Source organism: Salvelinus alpinus, chromosome 13, assembly GCF_045679555.1.
Source record: "Salvelinus alpinus chromosome 13, SLU_Salpinus.1, whole genome shotgun sequence".
In the NCBI taxonomy this organism is placed as follows: Eukaryota; Metazoa; Chordata; class Actinopteri; order Salmoniformes; family Salmonidae; genus Salvelinus; species Salvelinus alpinus.
In genome coordinates this window covers 7,644,189-7,663,473 of record NC_092098.1, presented here as the reverse complement: position 1 = coordinate 7,663,473, position 19,285 = coordinate 7,644,189, and the positions used below count along the sequence as shown (strand labels likewise).

At 45.4% G+C, this 19,285-nt stretch overlaps 1 protein-coding gene across 11 annotated transcripts in view; it reads right to left on the bottom strand.

Moving 5' to 3' along the window:
- dacha (dachshund a) overlaps positions 1 to 19,285 on the bottom strand; it is a 127,264-nt gene that overhangs the window by 63,402 nt on the left and 44,577 nt on the right. For all 11 annotated transcript variants that reach the window (XM_071339971.1, XM_071339982.1, XM_071339976.1 and 8 more), the window contains exon 2: positions 1,412 to 1,536. In XM_071339971.1, the coding sequence (XP_071196072.1) occupies positions 1,412 to 1,536 (125 nt within the window). The remainder of the gene's footprint in view (positions 1 to 1,411; positions 1,537 to 19,285) is intronic.

Here is a 19,285-nt window from a genome sequence, read left to right as displayed (position 1 = left end):
ATTGCAATGGAAATGCAGGTTGTCCCGTGAACCTAATGAAAAGGCATTCAGGAATAATGTCCCCCTGTCTGTGCTATCAAGAAATCAAATCAAGAAATGGGAGCGACTTGAGGATCTTTTTTTATTTTTTTTATAATATATATTTTTTTTAAACGCTGAAAACATTCGTATCTAAAACAAAACATGTACTGCTTGGTCGTTAAAGGTAAAGAAAAGAATATCAAAATAACGAAAGGTTGTATATAATTATCACATTAAACTACATATTCAAAAGATACGACTCAATTGCCACCAATATAGTCTCTAATTGTGTCTCGTCATCTGACAGACATGTAGACAAGCACTTCTATTACCTAGGTTGAGTAAAACACTAACGCACCGCGAAGGAGAAAAACGTAAATGATTTTGATGTGCATTTTAAAGAAGTCCCACCCACTGCAAGAGAGGAGAATAATAACACAGGTCATCTGAAATCAATCACTAGCATGGCTAACTGACTGCTCTGGCTCCTCGTCTGCACAAATCAATATCCTTACTGGCCATTGTGAGGACTAAATTGCTGCCACCATCAGCAATTCAAAGAAGAAATATATAAAAAGACAAGCAAAAATGTGCTTAACAAGACAGAACCTATAGTTTGCTGTAGGTACACTTTTCAAATAGACAGCTAAATGCAAAACACACAGAGACACACAAAACACACAGACACACACAAAACACATGTGTACAAACACACACACACAGATTACACCTAAGCATAGTGACAGGCATGGTGTTGATGCAACAATGTTAACACAACTTCACCAAATAGATTCTTGCATATTGGAATTGTATAAAGAGGCGAAACGAGAAGGAAAGGCCTACGGCAATGAGAGAGGGGGAGAGGATGAGAGAGAGAGAGAGAGAGAGAGAGAGAGAGAGAGAGAGAGAGAGAGAGAGAGAGAGAGAGAGAGAGAGAGAGAGAGAGAGAGAGAAAGAGAGAAAGAGAGGGGGAGCAAATGCATGTGTGAGAAAACGCTACAGAAATCCAATAGCATAACCTCTGTTTGAGACGCAGTAGTGGCCAGTGAAGGACAGAGGAGAAAATCAATAGGAACTGATTTGCAGAAAGAGGGGGATTGGGTGGAGATGAGGGGAGGGGGAGAAAGAAAGGCGCCGGGAAACAGAGACAGGGATCTCAAAAGAAAGATAACAGAATCGCTTTCATCAAAATGTGACAAATCCGAGGCTACCGTATAGGACACCTGATGGCTGTCTATTTTCATCAAACCGTTAAAATACATAATTAATGCGAGGTAGAGGTTAGCGAGTGGAGGGTAAATGAGCTTTTTTATTGGGGTGCTTTGAGTGAGACTCACTGGAGGTTGTGTGCATGTTTAGGCTGGCTGCACATGGATGAGAGAGATCTTACCTCCGGGCGACATGGATGAGAGGAGGCCGGGTGACAATAGGCCGTGGACACTGTGGGGAAGAAGCCTGGAGCTCTCCTGCATCGCTACCCCCAGGGAACGCTTCGGTGGGCGGCCAGGCCTGGAGCTACAGAGACGGGGAGAGAAGGAGAGGGGAAAAGAGAGAGAGAGAGAGAGAGAGAGAGAGAGAGAGAAAGAGAGAGAGAGGCAGAGAGAAAGAGAGAGATATATATTACAGTCAATACACAGCAAATGATCTACTATTTAAATCTCTATCACTCAGACCACATAGGCTCACAGTGAAAGAGTCCATTGATTCCTCCATTTACAATGGATTTTACATTTCTCTAAATAGCATGAGTGATATGAGAACTGTATCAAATTGTCTAACATTTAAATTGACAACAATAGACACTAAGAAAGAGTGAAAAAAAAAAAAAAGAATGACAAAACCCACCAAAAAAACTAAAGCAATTTACATATTTCCATGACGATTGCTAGTCCAATTTCTATTAATTTTTATTGTGGTGCGCCAAACGCACTCGAAAAGCCTTTAAAACCCAAGATTTGTACTTATTATTTTTTTCAAATGATATTTCAAGCCACCTCAACAACACGTAGTGATTACTCTCCTCCTCTCATCACTCACACCAACATCTGTTTGCGTCCTCTCCGCAACCCACCGCCCCTCCCCCCTTCCTGTCCCACTCTGGGGGGATTAGACAGAGATGGCAGGTAGACAGAGATCCACTCCACTGATAACACTGGGGACTAACACACACACACACACACACACACACACACACACACACACACACACACACACACACACACACACACACACACACACACACACACACACACACACACACACACACACACACACACACACACACACACACAGACACCCCTCTCCTCTACCAACCACTACCCCATCAACGCACACACACACACACACACACACACACACACACACACACACACACACACACACACACACACACACACACACACACACACACACACACACACACACACACACACACACACACACACACACACACACACACACACACACAGAAAGCTTGATAATGATCACCTCAAAAACATATGCCTTGAAGTGCACAGGGGGACATTGCATATTCCAGCAAGGCCATATCTGATAAGGGGTCGCCAGCGTGCAGACACATTGTTTCCAGGGTTTGGTGTCTGATGGTGTAAAATTAGACTGAGATTCCTTCCCCCTGGGGCCAGGAAGTGAGAAACAAGTGAAAACTTTCCTTAGGTTACACAACCCCCTCACACACATACATTCCCTTCCTTACTTTTCCCAACAGTAGCCTCTTAAAGGGTGTACCAGACTGATAGGGCGCTTCTGTCGCAGAGACACGTATGTGACAAGGGGTAGGAGGGAGGGAGAAAAGTGCAAAATACAAGTCAATGCTAATTTTAGCGCTGTATATGATTGGCCGGCGTCCAGAAACAGGAACTAAAGAAGCGCTGTGTAGTTGTTTCTTTATGTATTTCATTAATATTGCAGTGGCAACAAACACAAACAGGACCACAGAGCAATCAGCATACAAGTAAAAGGAAGGGGGGGGGGGGGGTGTTCAATATAGGAACAAATCAGAGTAGTCTTCAGAGATGTGGTTGGACACGAGTTGAAAAAGCAACACTAGACGCTCCAGATGCCATTACACTTGGCTGGCTTGGGACTCCGCTTTACAGGATAAAAGATGTAGAGCGGACTTGAACGGAGAACAGAGAGAGGACAGAAAGAAAAAAAACCTCGGAGAGACAAATGGAAGGCTCTTATCGGTGTTCCAAACAGAGTGTTGCCATTAGAACAAAGCCCATTCGCTGTGAAGCGTCCGTCTCTCTCTCTCGTTCGCCGTGCCCTCCTCTCTCTGTTCAACACAAAGGCGTTCACTCACAAGCTGCCACAACAGTCCATTTTGATTCAGCTGTTTGTTAATTCGCCTTTAATGTCTCGTCCTGCTCTTTTCTCTGGCCAGTTTATTTTGTTTTAAGTATGATTCACCTGAACATACACAGACAAGAGTAGCCAAGGACTCCAGACTGGAGACTCCAGACTTGGAGGAGTCGCTCACCTCAAAAGAAAATGAAGCAACTTTTTTGTTGTTAATGTCAGTTAAAAAGTAACTTATAAATATTGATACGGGTCAGTAACGCAGCCCTGAAATTGAGGTGTTTGTCAAGGCACAGTTGATTTGTACTCCACCAGGAAATGACTCAGAGGTACACTCACAGGTTTGCCGCTACCGTACCGTAGGCTTTAGTGTGTTCAATATACACCGCCACAGCACAGCAAAACTCCTCAGCTCTGCTACAGTAACCCGACTCCACTGTGTGTAATATTCGCTGTTGACCGGCTGGCAATTCCAATCGATGATAAACTCCATGTGACCCTCACACTGTTACACCAAGGAGGTGGCGGAAATGATCACAGTCCCCTATGGACACACCCTCAACCCCCCCCCATCCTCCACCCCCAGATCTCACCACCCCCACCCTAACCCCCCCCACCCAACCATGCCCCTCATGACTTGTTGGCTGTCTGCATGAGCTGCAACTCGGAAAATGCAGAGCCCTACGATTGTCACTTTACTAATCCAATTAAAAACTATGAACAGCCAAGCGTGTAAAAAAAAAAAAAAGAAAAAAAAAAAAGAGCAATCAACATTAATCACTTTTGCGGTTGTAGTGAGCCTGTTACAGGAACCGCTCAATGAAGTTAACTGTAGTGTATCAAAGTCAGCCTTGCTTATTGCTCCGCACAGTCTGCAGGGCCCTGTCAGCTCACGATAGCGCGGGGCCCACGGTTTTTAAACTGCGTAATTAAGGCACTTTGGAGGTTCCAGGTTTTCAGTCTTTATTTATTTCATCATCATACATTCGAGATTTCTTTAACAGAAGGTTTCTGGGTATTTCATTTGAAATCGATTCAAATGCAGATATACTGTACATCAGGGGCATCATGTCCATAGCACAAGGGCATGTAACCCCTCAGATTTAAAAAAATGTAATTAAAAAATATATCATATATGTATGTACAGTACCAGTCAAAAGTTTGAACACACCTACTCATTCAAGGTTTTTCTTTATTTTTACTATTTTCTAGAATAATAGTGAAAACATCAAAACTATGAAATAACACATATGGAATCATGTAGTAATCAAAAAAGTCTTAAACAAATCAAAATATATATGCCTTGATGACAGCTTTGCACACTCTTGGCATTCTCTCAACCGGCTTCACCTGGAATGCTTTTCCATCAGTCTTGAAGGAGTTCCCACATATGCTGAGCACTTGTTGGCTGCTTTTCCTTCAGTCTGCGGTCCAACTCATCCCAAACCATCTCAATAGGGTTGAAGTCTGGTGATTGTGGAGGCCAGGTCATCTGATGCAGCCCTCCATCACTCTCCTTCTTGGGCAAATAGCCCTTACACAGCCTGGAGGTGTGTTGGGTCATTGCCCTGTTGAAAAACAAATGATAGTCCCACAAAGCGCAAACCAGATGGGATGGCGTATCGCTGCAGAATGCTGAGGTAGCCATGCTGGTTAAGTGTGCCTTAAATTCTAAATAAATCACTGACAGTGTCACCAGCAAAGCGCCCCCACACATCACACCTCCTCCTCCATGCTTCACGGTGGGAACAACACATGCAGAGATCATCTGTTCACCTTCTCAAATTTGGACTCATCAGACCAAAGGACAGATTTCCACCGGTCTAATGTCCATTGCTCGTGTTTCTTGGCCCAAGCAAGTCTCTTCTTATTATTCGTTTCCTTTCGTAGTGGTTTCTTTGCAGTAATTTGACCATGAAGGCCTGATTCACGCAGCCTCCTCTGAACAGTTGATGTTGAGATGTGTCTGTTACTTGAACTCTGTGAAGCATTTATTTGGCCTACAATTTCTGATGCTGGTAACTCTAATGAACTTATCCTCTGCAGCAGAGGTAACTCTGGGTCTTCCTGTGGCGGTCCTCATGAGAGCCAGTTTCATCTTGAAAAATTCTCCGCATTGACTAACATTCATGTCTTAAAGTAATGATGGACTGTCATTTCTCTTTGCTTATTTGAGCTGTTCTTGCCATAATATGGACTTGGTCTGTTACCTAATAGGGATATCTTCTGTATACCAACCCTACCTTGTCACAACACAACTGATTGGCTCAAACGCATTAAGAAGGAAATTAATTCCAAAAATGTACTTTTAACAAGGCACACCTGCTAATTGAAATGCATTCCAGGTGACCTCATGAAGCTGATAAAGGGTGGTTACTTAGAAGATTCTCACAAATAAAATATATTTTGATTTGTTTAACACTTTTGTGGTTACTACATGATTCCATATGTGTTATTTCATAGTTTTGATGTCTTCACTATTATTCTACAATGTAGAAAATAGTCAAAATAAAGAAAAACCCTGAAATTAGTAGGTGTGCCCAATCTTTTGACTGGTACTGTTTACATACATATATATATATATATATATATATATGCTCCCAGGCAACTGCCGTGCTCCCAGGCAACTACACAAAAACAAGATCCCACAAAACACAGTGGTGAAATGGCTGCCTAAATATGATTCCCAATCAGAGACAACGATAAACAGCTGCCTCTGATTGGGAACCATACCAAGCCAACATAAAAATCAACACACTAGATCACCCACCCTAGTCACACCCCGACCTAACCAAAATAGAGAATAAAAGGCTCTCTATGGTCAGGGCGTGACAGTACCAGTCAAAAGTTTGGACAGATATTTTTATAAATAATTATGATAAAATGTGGGCTTAAAAGTTTAGCCATTAATTAATTATGTTAAATTAATGGCTAAACTTTTAAGCCCACATTTTATCATAATTATTTATAAAAAGATCTGTCAGCTGTATTTTGCAGAGGGGGCAAACTGACTGGACCAGGCAACGAGTACAACCCCCCCCATTCTCCAGTTGATGCTTCCAAGGTGCACCACGGAGCAAAGATATGTTAGATACTCTAGTGCAGCTTGGGTATACGTTTAGATTTTTTTCCCCTAGCACCACACAGCTGATTCAAATAATCAAAGCTTGATGATAACTTCCTTATTTGAATCAGCTGTGTGGTGCTAGGGCAAAAAACGAAATCTGCACCCTTTGGGGTCCCCGGGACCGAGTTTGGGAAGCACTGCTTTAGTGCGTGCAAGACAGTACCATCAGTGGAGGAGCAGTGAACAGTGAACCACACAGCGTTTGAGTTGATTTCAACTGCCCGCGATGGGCAGGACTCGCAGGAAGTATGTTTGTAAATGAATTTGATCAAGCTATGTAGCCTATGGATTCCTTCTTGATGAATAAATAAAAGGTACATGTTTTGTTGTTTCTCTGTAGTACTAGCCACCTAGCAATTGTATTACGTTAGCTTTAGCTAGATAGGTTCCCAATCTCCCAATTAGCTACCATTAGCTGTCATTTAAGTTAGAGTAGCTTGTCTACCTTGTCTACCAAGATTGATAGACTTTAGAAAATACAAAATTTGCTTTGATTCTTGGGTTATGATATTAAATACCAGTCTAGAAGTTGTACTAAAATCCTAAGGCATAAAGGTTCTTATAGAATCAATGTGGATCATTAATTAAAATGACAGATTAACAGGTATAGAGGTATGCAAATATCCTATGCGTAAAAAAATATGTATTTTACACAGAATTAGGCATAATGATTATGGCTCTGATTGAAGGAAAAACGTGTTTCAGGTTTCTGAAAACTTTAAAATTCTCTGAATTCCGGAAGGGAATCCATCCTCACATACTTTGTGCTCCCTCTAAAATAATGGGTGCATGACACCCCTGCTGTACATACAATCCTTTTTTATTTTTGGGATGCTCTGTCCTTTTTTCTTATTCTTTATTTGTTTCTCTCCTTGAGTTACCTTGGCCCTTATCATTCTCTATGAAGAAAGGGTTGGGGCAGGACTTGGCCCTTATCATTCTCTATGAAGACATGGTTGGGACAGGACTTGGCCCTTATCATTCTCTATGAAGACAGGGTTGGGACAGGACTTGGCCCTTATCATTCTCTATGGAGACAGGGTTGGGGCAGGACTTGGCCCTTATCATTCTCTATGAAGACAGGGTTGGGGCAGGACTTGGCCCTTATCATTCTCTATGAAGACAGGGTTGGGGCAGGACTTGGCCCTTATCATTCTCTATGAAGACAGGGTTGGGGCAGGACTTGGCCCTTATCATTCTCTATGAAGACAGGGTTGGGGCAGGACTTGGCCCTTATCATTCTCTATGAAGACAGGGTTGGGGCAGGACTTGGCCCTTATCATTCTCTATGAAGACAGGGTTGGGGCAGGACTTGGCCCTTATCATTCTCTATGAAGACAGGGTTGGGGCAGGACTTGGCCCTTATCATTCTCTATGAAGACAGGGTTGGGGCTGGACTTGGCCCTTATCATTCTCTATGAAGACAGGGTTGGGGCAGGACTTGGCCCTTATCATTCTCTATGAAGACAGGGTTGGGGCAGGACTTGGCCCTTAGCATTCTCTATGAAGACAGGGTTGGGGCAGGACTTGGCCCTTATCATTCTCTAAAAAGACAGGGTTGGGGCAGGACTTGGCCCTTATCATTCTCTATGAAGACAGGGTTGGGGCTGGACTTGGCCCTTATCATTCTCTATGAAGACAGGGTTGGGGCAGGACTTGGCCCTTATCATTCTCTATGAAGACAGGGTTGGGGCAGGACTTGGCCCTTAGCATTCTCTATGAAGAAAGGGTTGGGGCAGGACTTGGCCCTTATCATTCTCTAAAAAGACAGGGTTGGGGCAGGACTTGGCCCTTATCATTCTCTATGAAGACAGGGTTGGGGCAGGACTTGGCCCTTAGCATTCTCTATGAAGACAGGGTTGGGGCAGGACTTGGCCCTTATCATTCTCTATGAAGACAGGGTTGGGACAGGACTTGGCCCTTAGCATTCTCTATGAAGACAGGGTTGGGGCAGGACTTGGCCCTTAGCATTCTCTATGAAGACAGGGTTGGGGCAGGACTTGGCCCTTAGCATTCTCTATGAAGACAGGGTTGGGGCAGGACTTGGCCCTTATCATTCTCTATGAAGACAGGGTTGGGACAGGACTTGGCCCTGAGCATTCTCTATACGTCCAAGTGTTGTAATTAACTTCAAATACGATAAAGATATTTATTAGCCTATCTATTACTGCTGCCAACTTTGCCAAAGATACAATATTAGGGTTAGTAATTTGTCTAAACGCCCACAACCACCTCTAAATTCACAGATGAAGGTGTTGTAATATAGAGCAGGCCTACTGGATATTACAGAACGCCGAGATATGTTATTCATGTATTCTGTCCTGTAATTATGGCCTATGTGAAAAATGGAGGTCCCTTCCACCTGTGTCTTCCATCATAAATGATGATGGCATAAGCAGAACACCTGATACTGAAGAGGAAACCAATTAACTGGCGAGAAGATAATTAGCTAAAATGACAATTTCATTTTTCTGATGTGCTCACCGCAGTACATTTCTTACTAAAATAAATGACCGTTTAAATCAAATTGGCCACCACTTTCCCATTGCATTAGAGGGAAGTTCCTCTTCAGGCCTATAATGTGTAAACTGTTCTACACTACTTTGTTGTGAGCCTAATAATGCAAAAAAAAAAAAAAAAGAATGAACATAACATTATGTCTGGTGTGTGTATCCCAAAAAGAGAGGCTCTTGAAAAAGCATTAATTACCAAAGCGTTCCGATAACGTGTGGACATTTCCGGAGAGGAAAGGGAATTAGAAAACAAGATGGCGGAGCAGGAGCGGGGAAAGGTTCTGTGGGGTCAGTCCAGAGAGGCAGAGCAGCATGCAGGTCACTGTATCCCCCCCCACCCCCCCCCACCCCCCCGCCAGCCAGAGAGTTGGCTGAACTGGAAACCCTGTACTGTTGAAACCTCTTTAGCAGATTAAGCAGACATTTCCTGCAATGTCTTAAATGAGAGAGGGGGGAAGAGGGCTTCCTTTAGAGGGTGGATTGTTTTCCATACACATAGCTGATTGTTGAAGAAAAGGAATTGGAAATAAAGGAATGGATGTTTTTCCTTCTTTTGGAGTCACTGACTCATTCCCCTCTCGCACACTGGTGTAATTTTCTTATGCGGGTGATTGTGCGCTAACTTGGCCTTTTTCCTCTGGAGACTAGAACTGTTTTCTTATTTGGCTCCCGTTTTACTGAGCATTGTATCCCTGCGACCCTTTCCTAGCTGCTGGCAGGTGCTTCCTTGTATAAGCTGCACGGTCCTGCTGACTTTTTTGACTGACTCCAAGAACAGGATCTGCATCAAAGAAAAGGGCCTAAATGAGGTGGATAATTACAATTCTGCAGAGCTAGCCCCCGTGTAAACCCCCATCCTCTGCTTTAGCCATGGTGGTAGGAACTTGGGCTGGTATTTAATCACCAGGAACTGTGGATCGATTTCATAGTGCTCAAAATTACAAAGACAATGTTTTTGGAAAAAGTCTAAACGTATGTATTTTGCATGATCATTAAGTCATTTTTATAGTTTTTTAAAGTGTTGAGTTTCGTAAAAAACTTTCCCATCTTCACAAAAATGATACAAAAAAGCGAAGTATGATTTTTGTTAAAAAAAAATATATATATATATTGACAGTGGGTTTCAAAGAAAAAAGGTGGAGTCACATTAACCCTCTGTCCCGCCACATTTTCTTGTCTTGATGTTCCCCCTGCCTACCATGCTCTAGAGTACTCAGCTACTGTCGGTGGGTGTTCAGTACTGCAAGAGCACCTGACACCCAGGTGCCCTCCGAGAGTGAATACTGTACTACAAACAGCCTCATTGGTGGGCATAATGCCCACTCCTGCTGCTATGCACCTCCATGTTTGCCCTCTCTGAAACACACACACACACACACACACACACACACACACACACACACACACACACACACACACACACACACACACACACACACACACACACACACACACACACACACACACACACACACACACACACACACACTCCTACCCCCACGCCCCTAGAGGGTCCCAACGGGCAGAAGGAACAGATGGCTGTGAAAAGTCATTCACACGTTCCCGCACATTCCACTCACCAGAAAAGAAAAAGCCTGTCAATGCACTCGTCCCTACCAATCACTCCCCTCAACTCTCAGGTGGTATAACTGCGCCTCCCGGAGACTACTTAAAGTGGGTTACTAAGCACTTTTTAGTCCAAACGAATGTCGCAAATGTGCCCTTGTCGTTTTTTTCAAAACGGTTCGTTAAATATTCATAGTGATCGGACACCTGCTCGTCTGCGCCTGTGCCTGGGTTAGCCCTGGCACTCCAGGAAGACTGTCCTTTCATATGAGTGATGGCTCCACCCACTCTTCTCAATGACAAAGGCCACAGTGTGTTGGTCAATATCTGCTATGGCACCATGCTGCACTAACTACTTGTGTTTGCGTCAAACAAAGACATTTCTCTTACACAAAGTGGAGACAGGGAGGGGGAAAGGTGGCGGGAGTCCACAAGTCCAGAAAACTTGAACCGCAGGGGAGAGGAGGGTGGGGTGTGTGTGTGTGTGTGTGGGGGGGGGGGGGGGGGGGGCAGTGTGAAAGGGTTGAGAACAGGCTAAACAAAAATCAGATTTAAATTTTTTAATGGGAAATTGTTTAAAAAACAACAAAGACGGCAGCCTGCAAAAAAATGTACAAGTCAGGGTGCCTTTGAAGATATTTAATTAAAATCTAATCCTGCATTCTTAAAGGCTCACATAAATTAAGCTGTCAGTCAGGAGATTTATGCATTCACATTTGCATATTGCATACAATTCATCAATTACTCATGTTTGAGAGGCCTGCGTATCCCAGGGAGAGTGGCTGCCAGTGTGCCAGCACAGTGAGAACGAGGGAGAGACAGAGAGAGGGAGAAGTGGGGCTGACAGTACCCAGGAGAAGTCAGTCTCCATATGGCCACACACTCAACCAATACCGCTGAAACCTCCCCATGCCCATCCCACATATGGAAACACTACTAGCTGGGCAATGCCTGTAAACTGAAAAAGCAAAGTGTGATTAAAATCTTATACTGTATATTAGTAGTGTACGATGAACCCCATGACCACTACACTTGCTCAAAAAAGGTATAGGAAAGAAGGACTTTGCGCTTCGTTTTGACTCAGCATTGTAATTATCATTCATTACTAGAATTTGACCCAAGAATTTCTAGGAGTTTACCATTAACAAGCCCTTTGCCCTCTGTAAGTCCTTGGCTGGACTGTGAAACACAAATGAGAGAAAAATGCCACACAAACCATCCACAGTTCTGCCACAAGACTTCAACGTGTAAAAACTGATAGAAGGCGATAGAAGGCCTCATTCAATGTTCCGACGACACACCACACCATGGTTACGACAGCTCCTACGTTCCCAGGCGAACAGCGTGTAGAGAACAAACTGAATTCAGAAAGAGTAACACGTTGTAGTATAGACGAGAGCAGGCTTTTATAAGTCACACAGCCCTCTCTCTGAGGTCCCGACCTCCACATCTCCACTGCAGCTTGACAGGTCCTGTTCCCACGTCACACAGACAGACATCCTGCCAGCCAGGTCTCTCTTCTATCACCAGCTCACGTGATCCTGTCTGCTGGAATCAAGGCATCAAGGCAGACACCTCTAGATAGACACGGACAGTCTCTGCAGTTTAAGGAGCCAAACAGACATCCACAGAACAATAGGTACATACGTATCGCTATCAAAATCGAATCAACTGTGTGAATTTTGCTCGTGGCTTTTGAAACCAGGGTCATTTTATCCCGTAAACACCAGTGTAAATGAATCCTCGGATATGGGCCAAGCCTGCTAAATGCTACACGTGTGGAAATAGAAATCCGACATGGGTAGCAGGGCCAAGGTCACACCAAATCCATATGCTGGAGGTACTGTATTTTTTCTCTTTAATCATTTCATCAGCTATTCAATTGAATGTCTGAAGCAATTTAATATCAGTGGGATTAGAGCGGCCTATTGCACATTTGTCGTATTAAGAAGACGGCCCGGCAAAGTGACGGCTTTGACCAGGCCTTCTCACAGCCAATCCAGTCTCAGGCGCAGGCCCCAGTCCCATTATCCTGATTGGTGGTTGTCTGACACGCACACTGTGGAAGGTGATGAGGACCTGGGCTCCCAAACAAACACAGAGCCCGTCCCAGTGCCACCCATCCACGTCACGGTGGTGCGCGACGTGAGCGTGGGGCGGCGGCCTCCGCCCAGCGAGGATTACTTCGCTCTATTGGAGCGTCTCTCTTCACATTAGCCTCGTCTATAGTTAATGAGGCCTGCATATTTTATGATTATTTATCCAGTCAAAGGCGACATGGGAGACAGGTTTCACCTCAGCATTGATAGCTCCACCCCTTCCTGGCCTTCCGCTGACTAGCCAAGCTGCTGACTGGATGTGCATCGGAGGGCCAGGAAGCCACTGAGTTTAGAGACCTGGGTAACAGGATTAGGATTCCCTATGTCTCAGGTGGGGTTGCCACGCCTATGGCCAATTAACAGTATTGTAGAAGAGTGCTAAGCGGCGTGTATTGTACCTGGGGGTTACTGGTGCAGAGACTTTGGGAGCGCCAGGTTCATCTATGTTCCCTACGCCCTCAGTATGCGCCCAGAAGCATGCAGCAGTGCAAAGCAATACGCCCCATGTAGCAACAAAGCTTTTGTTCTCCGTTATTAACAGAGGGAATTCCTGCTTGGGTTTTTATTAAAAAAAGCTGGTGTGAGAGGGATCGTGAGACCATATTCAGGAGGTGAACTCCCCCCTCCCCTCCACACACACACACACACACACGGTGCATCCATGGCTGAAGCTGAGAGGGGTGGGTATCCTATCCCATCTGCTGAAGAGGATCCTCACAGCACTCACAGGTTTCTCTAAGTGCTACCTCGGACTGGCACCATGCAGCTTTTAGCTTAAGTAACCAGCGCTTATAATTTTCCTGAGGCTCAGCACTGGCACTCGTGGACTACTGATGGTATTGAATAAATGTCAAAAGTCTTCCCTCCTGCTGTCTCTGGGCTCAGGGTAGGGAGGTGTCATTCCCCCTGTATTTATAGGAGGGGGAGTTTGTTTGTGGCCCATGATCTTTCTCCATCAATCAAGACGGAGACGCAAGTCACAAATGTATCATCTGATTGCACATCGGACCTTTTCACACCTCTGGCTGTGAAAACCACACACACACACACACACGCACGCACGCACGCACGCACACACACACACACACACACACACACACACGCACACACACGCACACACGCATATACACACGCATATACACACACACACACACACACACACACACACACACACACACACACACACACACACACACGCATATACACACACACACACACACACACACACACACACACACACACACACACACACACACACACACACACACACACACACACACACACACACACACACACACACACACACACTCACACACACACACGCACACACACACACACACACGTGGAAGTACACAAACTGAATCTGGCAAAGGGTCCGATGTGTGTTAGGTGTCACATAATAATCCGTTTGAATTATTTGAGAAAGATTTCTGCGTGTTTTGTGTGTGTGTTCAGAGAGAGAGAGAGAGAGAGTAAGGGGTCAGTGGAGGGTTTAAATCCCCAGTGCCCGGTGGGACTGACACACCTCATGGGAACAGCCCGCCCTCCCTCTACTCCTAAACTGTGCTTGACCCTGGGCCCAGACCTGCGCAGCCGCACACACTTTCATCTCGTATTAATAGCCTCCCTCAACACTTCTTTTCCAGCTCACTTCCCCCTTTCATCCTCCCTCCGCCACTCTCCCCTCCCTCCCTCTCTCGGCCCACCTCCTCTTTTCATCTCGCTTCAACGTGGCTCTCTCCTTTTTTCCTTCTCGCTGCCGTCCCCAGTCTCTTCCTTTGTGAGTCCATATTGACAGAGTTTAGCCTGTGACCGCCTGCTTTAAACAGAGCAGACTGTCATTAGCTGACAGCATGACAGAGATATGGCACTATGTGGCTACTTTATAAATAGCCAAGGCCTGATAAACTGTGGCCTGCCTTTAAGTGCCTGTTTTCAGGGTTAGCCTTGACAAGCTACATGTGGCACAGAGCTGAGGACAGTGTCCGCCCTCCCAAATGTGAGCCGCATCTGTCTGACAGCTTGGGACGACTTCTTATCTGTGTTCGTGTCGTGGAGGGTCGGAATTGGGGGTTTGAACTGCGTCAGAAAGCGCACACACAAACACAGGCAGGGCCCTGAAAGATGTTTGGGGATTACAGAGAAGATTGTGTCTTTAATGTGCCATTTCTGCCCCCTGTCTGACCGCCACATTTCACACTAAGGGGAGAAAGTGGCCCTTGCAATTGCAACTCATTCAGAACAGACAGGATGGGACACAAAGTGTCAACATTGTCCCTCTGAACTTAGGGAGGCCCCCAGTCCGAGGTCAAGCAGGAAGAGCGATGTCCACTCATCTGTGTGAAAAACACAAGCGTTTGTCAAATGAGAAGGAGAAGATAAATGTTCTTTATCTGTTCAACTGTAGAATAAACCGTAATATGAGGTGAACGACCGTGCTCCCATCTGAAAGTCACTGCTACACCACAGTCTGTTCTCATTAGTCTTTACACCCCCCCCCCCCCCCCCCCACACACACACATTCACGCTACACTACATCTAAATATCTACTAATAGGCTTTAAATAGGTTAATATCACAGGGAAAACACTATTTAGACGTTAACCACTATCTCCCCTTGCTTCTCTCTCCCTCTCCTCTTTTTCCATCTCTATCTCCCTCTCTCTTTCTCTCCAGTCTCAAGGTTCAGATCCCACTCAATTAAATTAGATCTGCTTCCCGTAATTCTGCCACTCAGAGCGCCAAAGCTGACAGCAATCTTTTTTTCCCCCTTCTTTTTTTTGTCGCGCGTCCCCTCCGCCCTCGTCTTTGTGGGAGCCGCTGGGAGGATGAAGCAGGGGGAAAAGGGATTCCATCTGACACGGAGGATTGCGAGTTTGCCTTCAGACAATGGTGGGTGCTGGCACTCAGCGGCGAGGATTAAATTCCCTGACATTATCAACCTGTCTGCTGAACTGTTCGGAGGGCGGCAGAACAGGATTCCGTAAATGGCAACAAACCCTCCGACTCTCAGCGTCTTGCGGAGGATTACTGTCACTCAGTTCAAAATGGAGGAGTGGGGGGGGGGGGGGGTGACTTTCTCTTATTTATTTAATATCCTGCACTGTAATCTGTTTCAAAACAGTGTTGGAGAGAAAATGTCATGGGAAGATGTAAACACTGAGGGCCAGTGGCTCTTGTACCTACAAACAGACTCAATTCCTCACTGAACAGCCACAGTCCTCTCCAAGTCAGGGCTTCCTCACTGAACAGCCACAGTCCTCTCCAAGTCAGGGCTTCCTCACTGAACAGCCACAGTCCTCTCCAAGTCAGGGCTTCCTTACTGAACAGCCACAGTCCTCTCCAAGTCAGGGCTTCCTCACTGAACAGCCACAGTCCTCTCCAAGTCAGGGCTTCCTCACTGAACAGCCACAGTCCTCTCCAAGTCAGGGCTTCCTCACTGAACAGCCACAGTCCTCTCCAAGTCAGGGCTTCCTCACTGAACAGCCACAGTCCTCTCCAAGTCAGGGCTTCCGACAAAACTATTTTTTTCCCACCCATCTGTGTTGTTTTGCTTTTTTGCCCTCATGTTTTTTGTGAACACAAGATTATTACAGATAATACGTGTCTGAAGTTCCCATGAGAAAATATGTCAGTGAGTGTGAGGATTTTTTTCTTCTTCGGTGTGGTCTGCTCTGCACAGGGAGCATGTTCTGCAACCGGATGAATAACAAGACATGAAAACAAAGCTGTTTCAATAAAACAACATATGGACTTGTAAGGAAAGACAGTCTGTTGGGATTTCAAACTACAGCTGAACTTTAGGGACATAGTCCCTACTAGAAGAGTGCGATATGTGTAGTCTGAATGCTGACAGGCTGGGCTTTGATCTCCAGAGCGTGTAGTGTGTGAAACCACCCGGACCTAGGGACTAACCAAGCCCCACCATACCCCACCCCCACCTCCGCACCCTACCCCACCTGTGGAAACAAGGAACCTGACAAATTGGCCCATCCACAGAACTGAAACAGAGATACCATTCACAGTATGCCAGGGGGGGACACTTCACTGACCAAGGGTGACAGATTACGAGTCCGCATCACCCCCACCACCCCCCACTCCTGTCCCTCTCCATTCCTCCTGTGCTGGTGGCAAACCTGTAATGAATAAATTGTCAGATTAGCATGGGATTAGAAGGTGGAATATCTGATGTGCTGCAACCTGGAGAGCACAAGCCAGGGGCCAAGGGGCAGGATTTGTCCCTGTTTACAAGGCAGGAGGTCAATGGTTAAGGGTTGAGGGGGTTAAGACTCATTCGCCCGATTGACACCACTCGTTAAGTTATTGAGTTATTCAAACGCCACCGCTCCTGCGTTTTGCAATTCCAAGGGACACTTCATGCGTACAAATTTGCATTCAGGCAATAGCTAAATACCCAAATTAATCCCCTACCCCATATTTGGAATCGTAATGCATTTGCGAGGTCTCAGGGTCACTCTGACCCCATACTGTTTCAAACAAATTGCAACAGCCTGAGTTGATTAAATGCTTTTGATTCCTCTAACAGCTTACACACCATTTTGAGAGGTACTGGGGGAAAATGGTGATTTGTATCAAAGGCCCATCCGCTCCCCAGAGATAGGGACTAGCAGAGGACAGAGGGATATAGCAACACAGATACTAACTGTACTGTACAGCTAGAAAAAAAAAGAAAAAACACCACCTAGCAGAGAAAATACCTATTGTTCTGAGCGTACAACTAGCCATCTGGGTGGGTTATGGAGTGGCCATCATCATGTGCCACATAATAAGGAAGCAGGCAGAATAGACAGACTGTTACAGGGGGGATGGCAGCCTGCTGATATGGCATGCTGTCAGGTAGACAGCTCATAAATCATTAATCCACAACATGGTGCTGCTGATGAATCCTCTTCTCAGTCCTCAGGCCTTTACCCATCATGCCTCTAGTATTGACTCCCATTTTCCTCCATATGTTTTGGGAAACAGCGCTATGACAACAAAGGGTGAGCTGGTGCCTGTTTCAGGAGCCACTCAGAGGCAGATTAGTGAGCCCTGGCTGTAACAGTCGAGCCTCTCTCTCTCTCTCTCTCTCTCTCTCTCTCTCTGCCCTCTCTGGCATGTCAAACATCTCTGTTTCTATGTGTCACCATATCATCTTTGCTATTCCTGCAAACTACAGTTGCCATGCATGGCTATTAACAAGGAGCTATGACATCTGTACTGGATTTATGACATTTATGGGGATCCTAGACTGGATCTTATTTACATAGTCAACATAATGTGCATGAGGAAAGTGAAATGTCCTGTACGGTTCATCTCGGTTAACCCAGAACTAAAATCTTGCGTTTAAAAAGTCTGTCCACGAGCGATTACTGTACAGTAAATGTACAACATTAACCCATTACACATTACTACGCGACATCATTCCAAGGGTCCCAAATTCAAGCAAAAAATGTCCTTTTCAGTGACCCTTACAATGTACAGTACATAGCTGCTATCATTGATTCATTCATAAAGTATATTAGCAGTGTGCCAATAGGATTCTAGCCCTCCTCAGTTTACATAAATAAATTCACTAAACCCCCTCTCCCACTTAGGTAACCATGGTAATATTCATCTGATCAATTTCCTGTCATTGCCTGTGCGTCCTGCTAGGCCATAAACATTCATTAGCCATGCTCGGACACTCGCTAACGTGTTTGGCCAACAGATTTAAAAGCGCACGCAGGAACACACGCTCCAGGAGACATGGCCATTGGATTGTTTGTCATGGTTCACAAGTCACACAATCAAGTCAATAGGCCTACGATGTGGTGGCTTAAATTAGAGATGTGTGACATGTGCATCTGCTAGGTATCAGCAATTAGTTGCAAATTGCCCTCATCTTGTGTACAGAGTAATATTACACATTACTAATACAAAACACTTGGCTCTTGGTCTTGGCTAGAGGTTCTCTAGCCAAGACTGGGGAACCTACACATTTACAGAATAAAGGACAAATAGAAGTGATGCTGTAAATAATTGAGTAAATGTTCTCTTTCAGGCATTAGAATTAGAATTGAGTTGATATCTTCCCATATCATGTTCAATGGTGAGAAAAATACCCCCAGATTAATATAATACAGTGTTATTTCGTAGGTTATAAAACATGAAGCATTATAATAGAGGAGATGAGCCACTTTCTTATCTCGCCCTCGATTAAGCAACACTTCCTTCTCCATAGGATACCCATTCCATGTCCTGATACGGCATTGATCTCTCACATCAGCGTAGGATCAGGGTATATCTCTGTTTTACATGCTAAATGACACGTCCTCCAGCTGAGAGCAGCTCCATTATGATGTCTGAGTGGGTCGTGTGGAGGAGGGTGGAGGATGGAGGATGGAGGAGGAGGAGGAGGGTGGAGGATGGAGGGAGAGTGGAGGAGGAGGAGGGTAGAGGGAGAGTGGAGGAGGAGGAGGAGGGTGGAGGGAGAGTGGAGGAGGAGGAGGGTGGAGGATGGAGGGTGAGTGGAGGAGGAGGGTGGAGGGAGAGTGGAGGAGGAGGGTGGAAGGAGAGTGGAGGAGGAGGGTGGAAGGAGAGTGGATGATGAGGAGGAGGGAGAGTGGAGGAGGAGGAGGGAGCGTGGAGGATGAGGAGGAG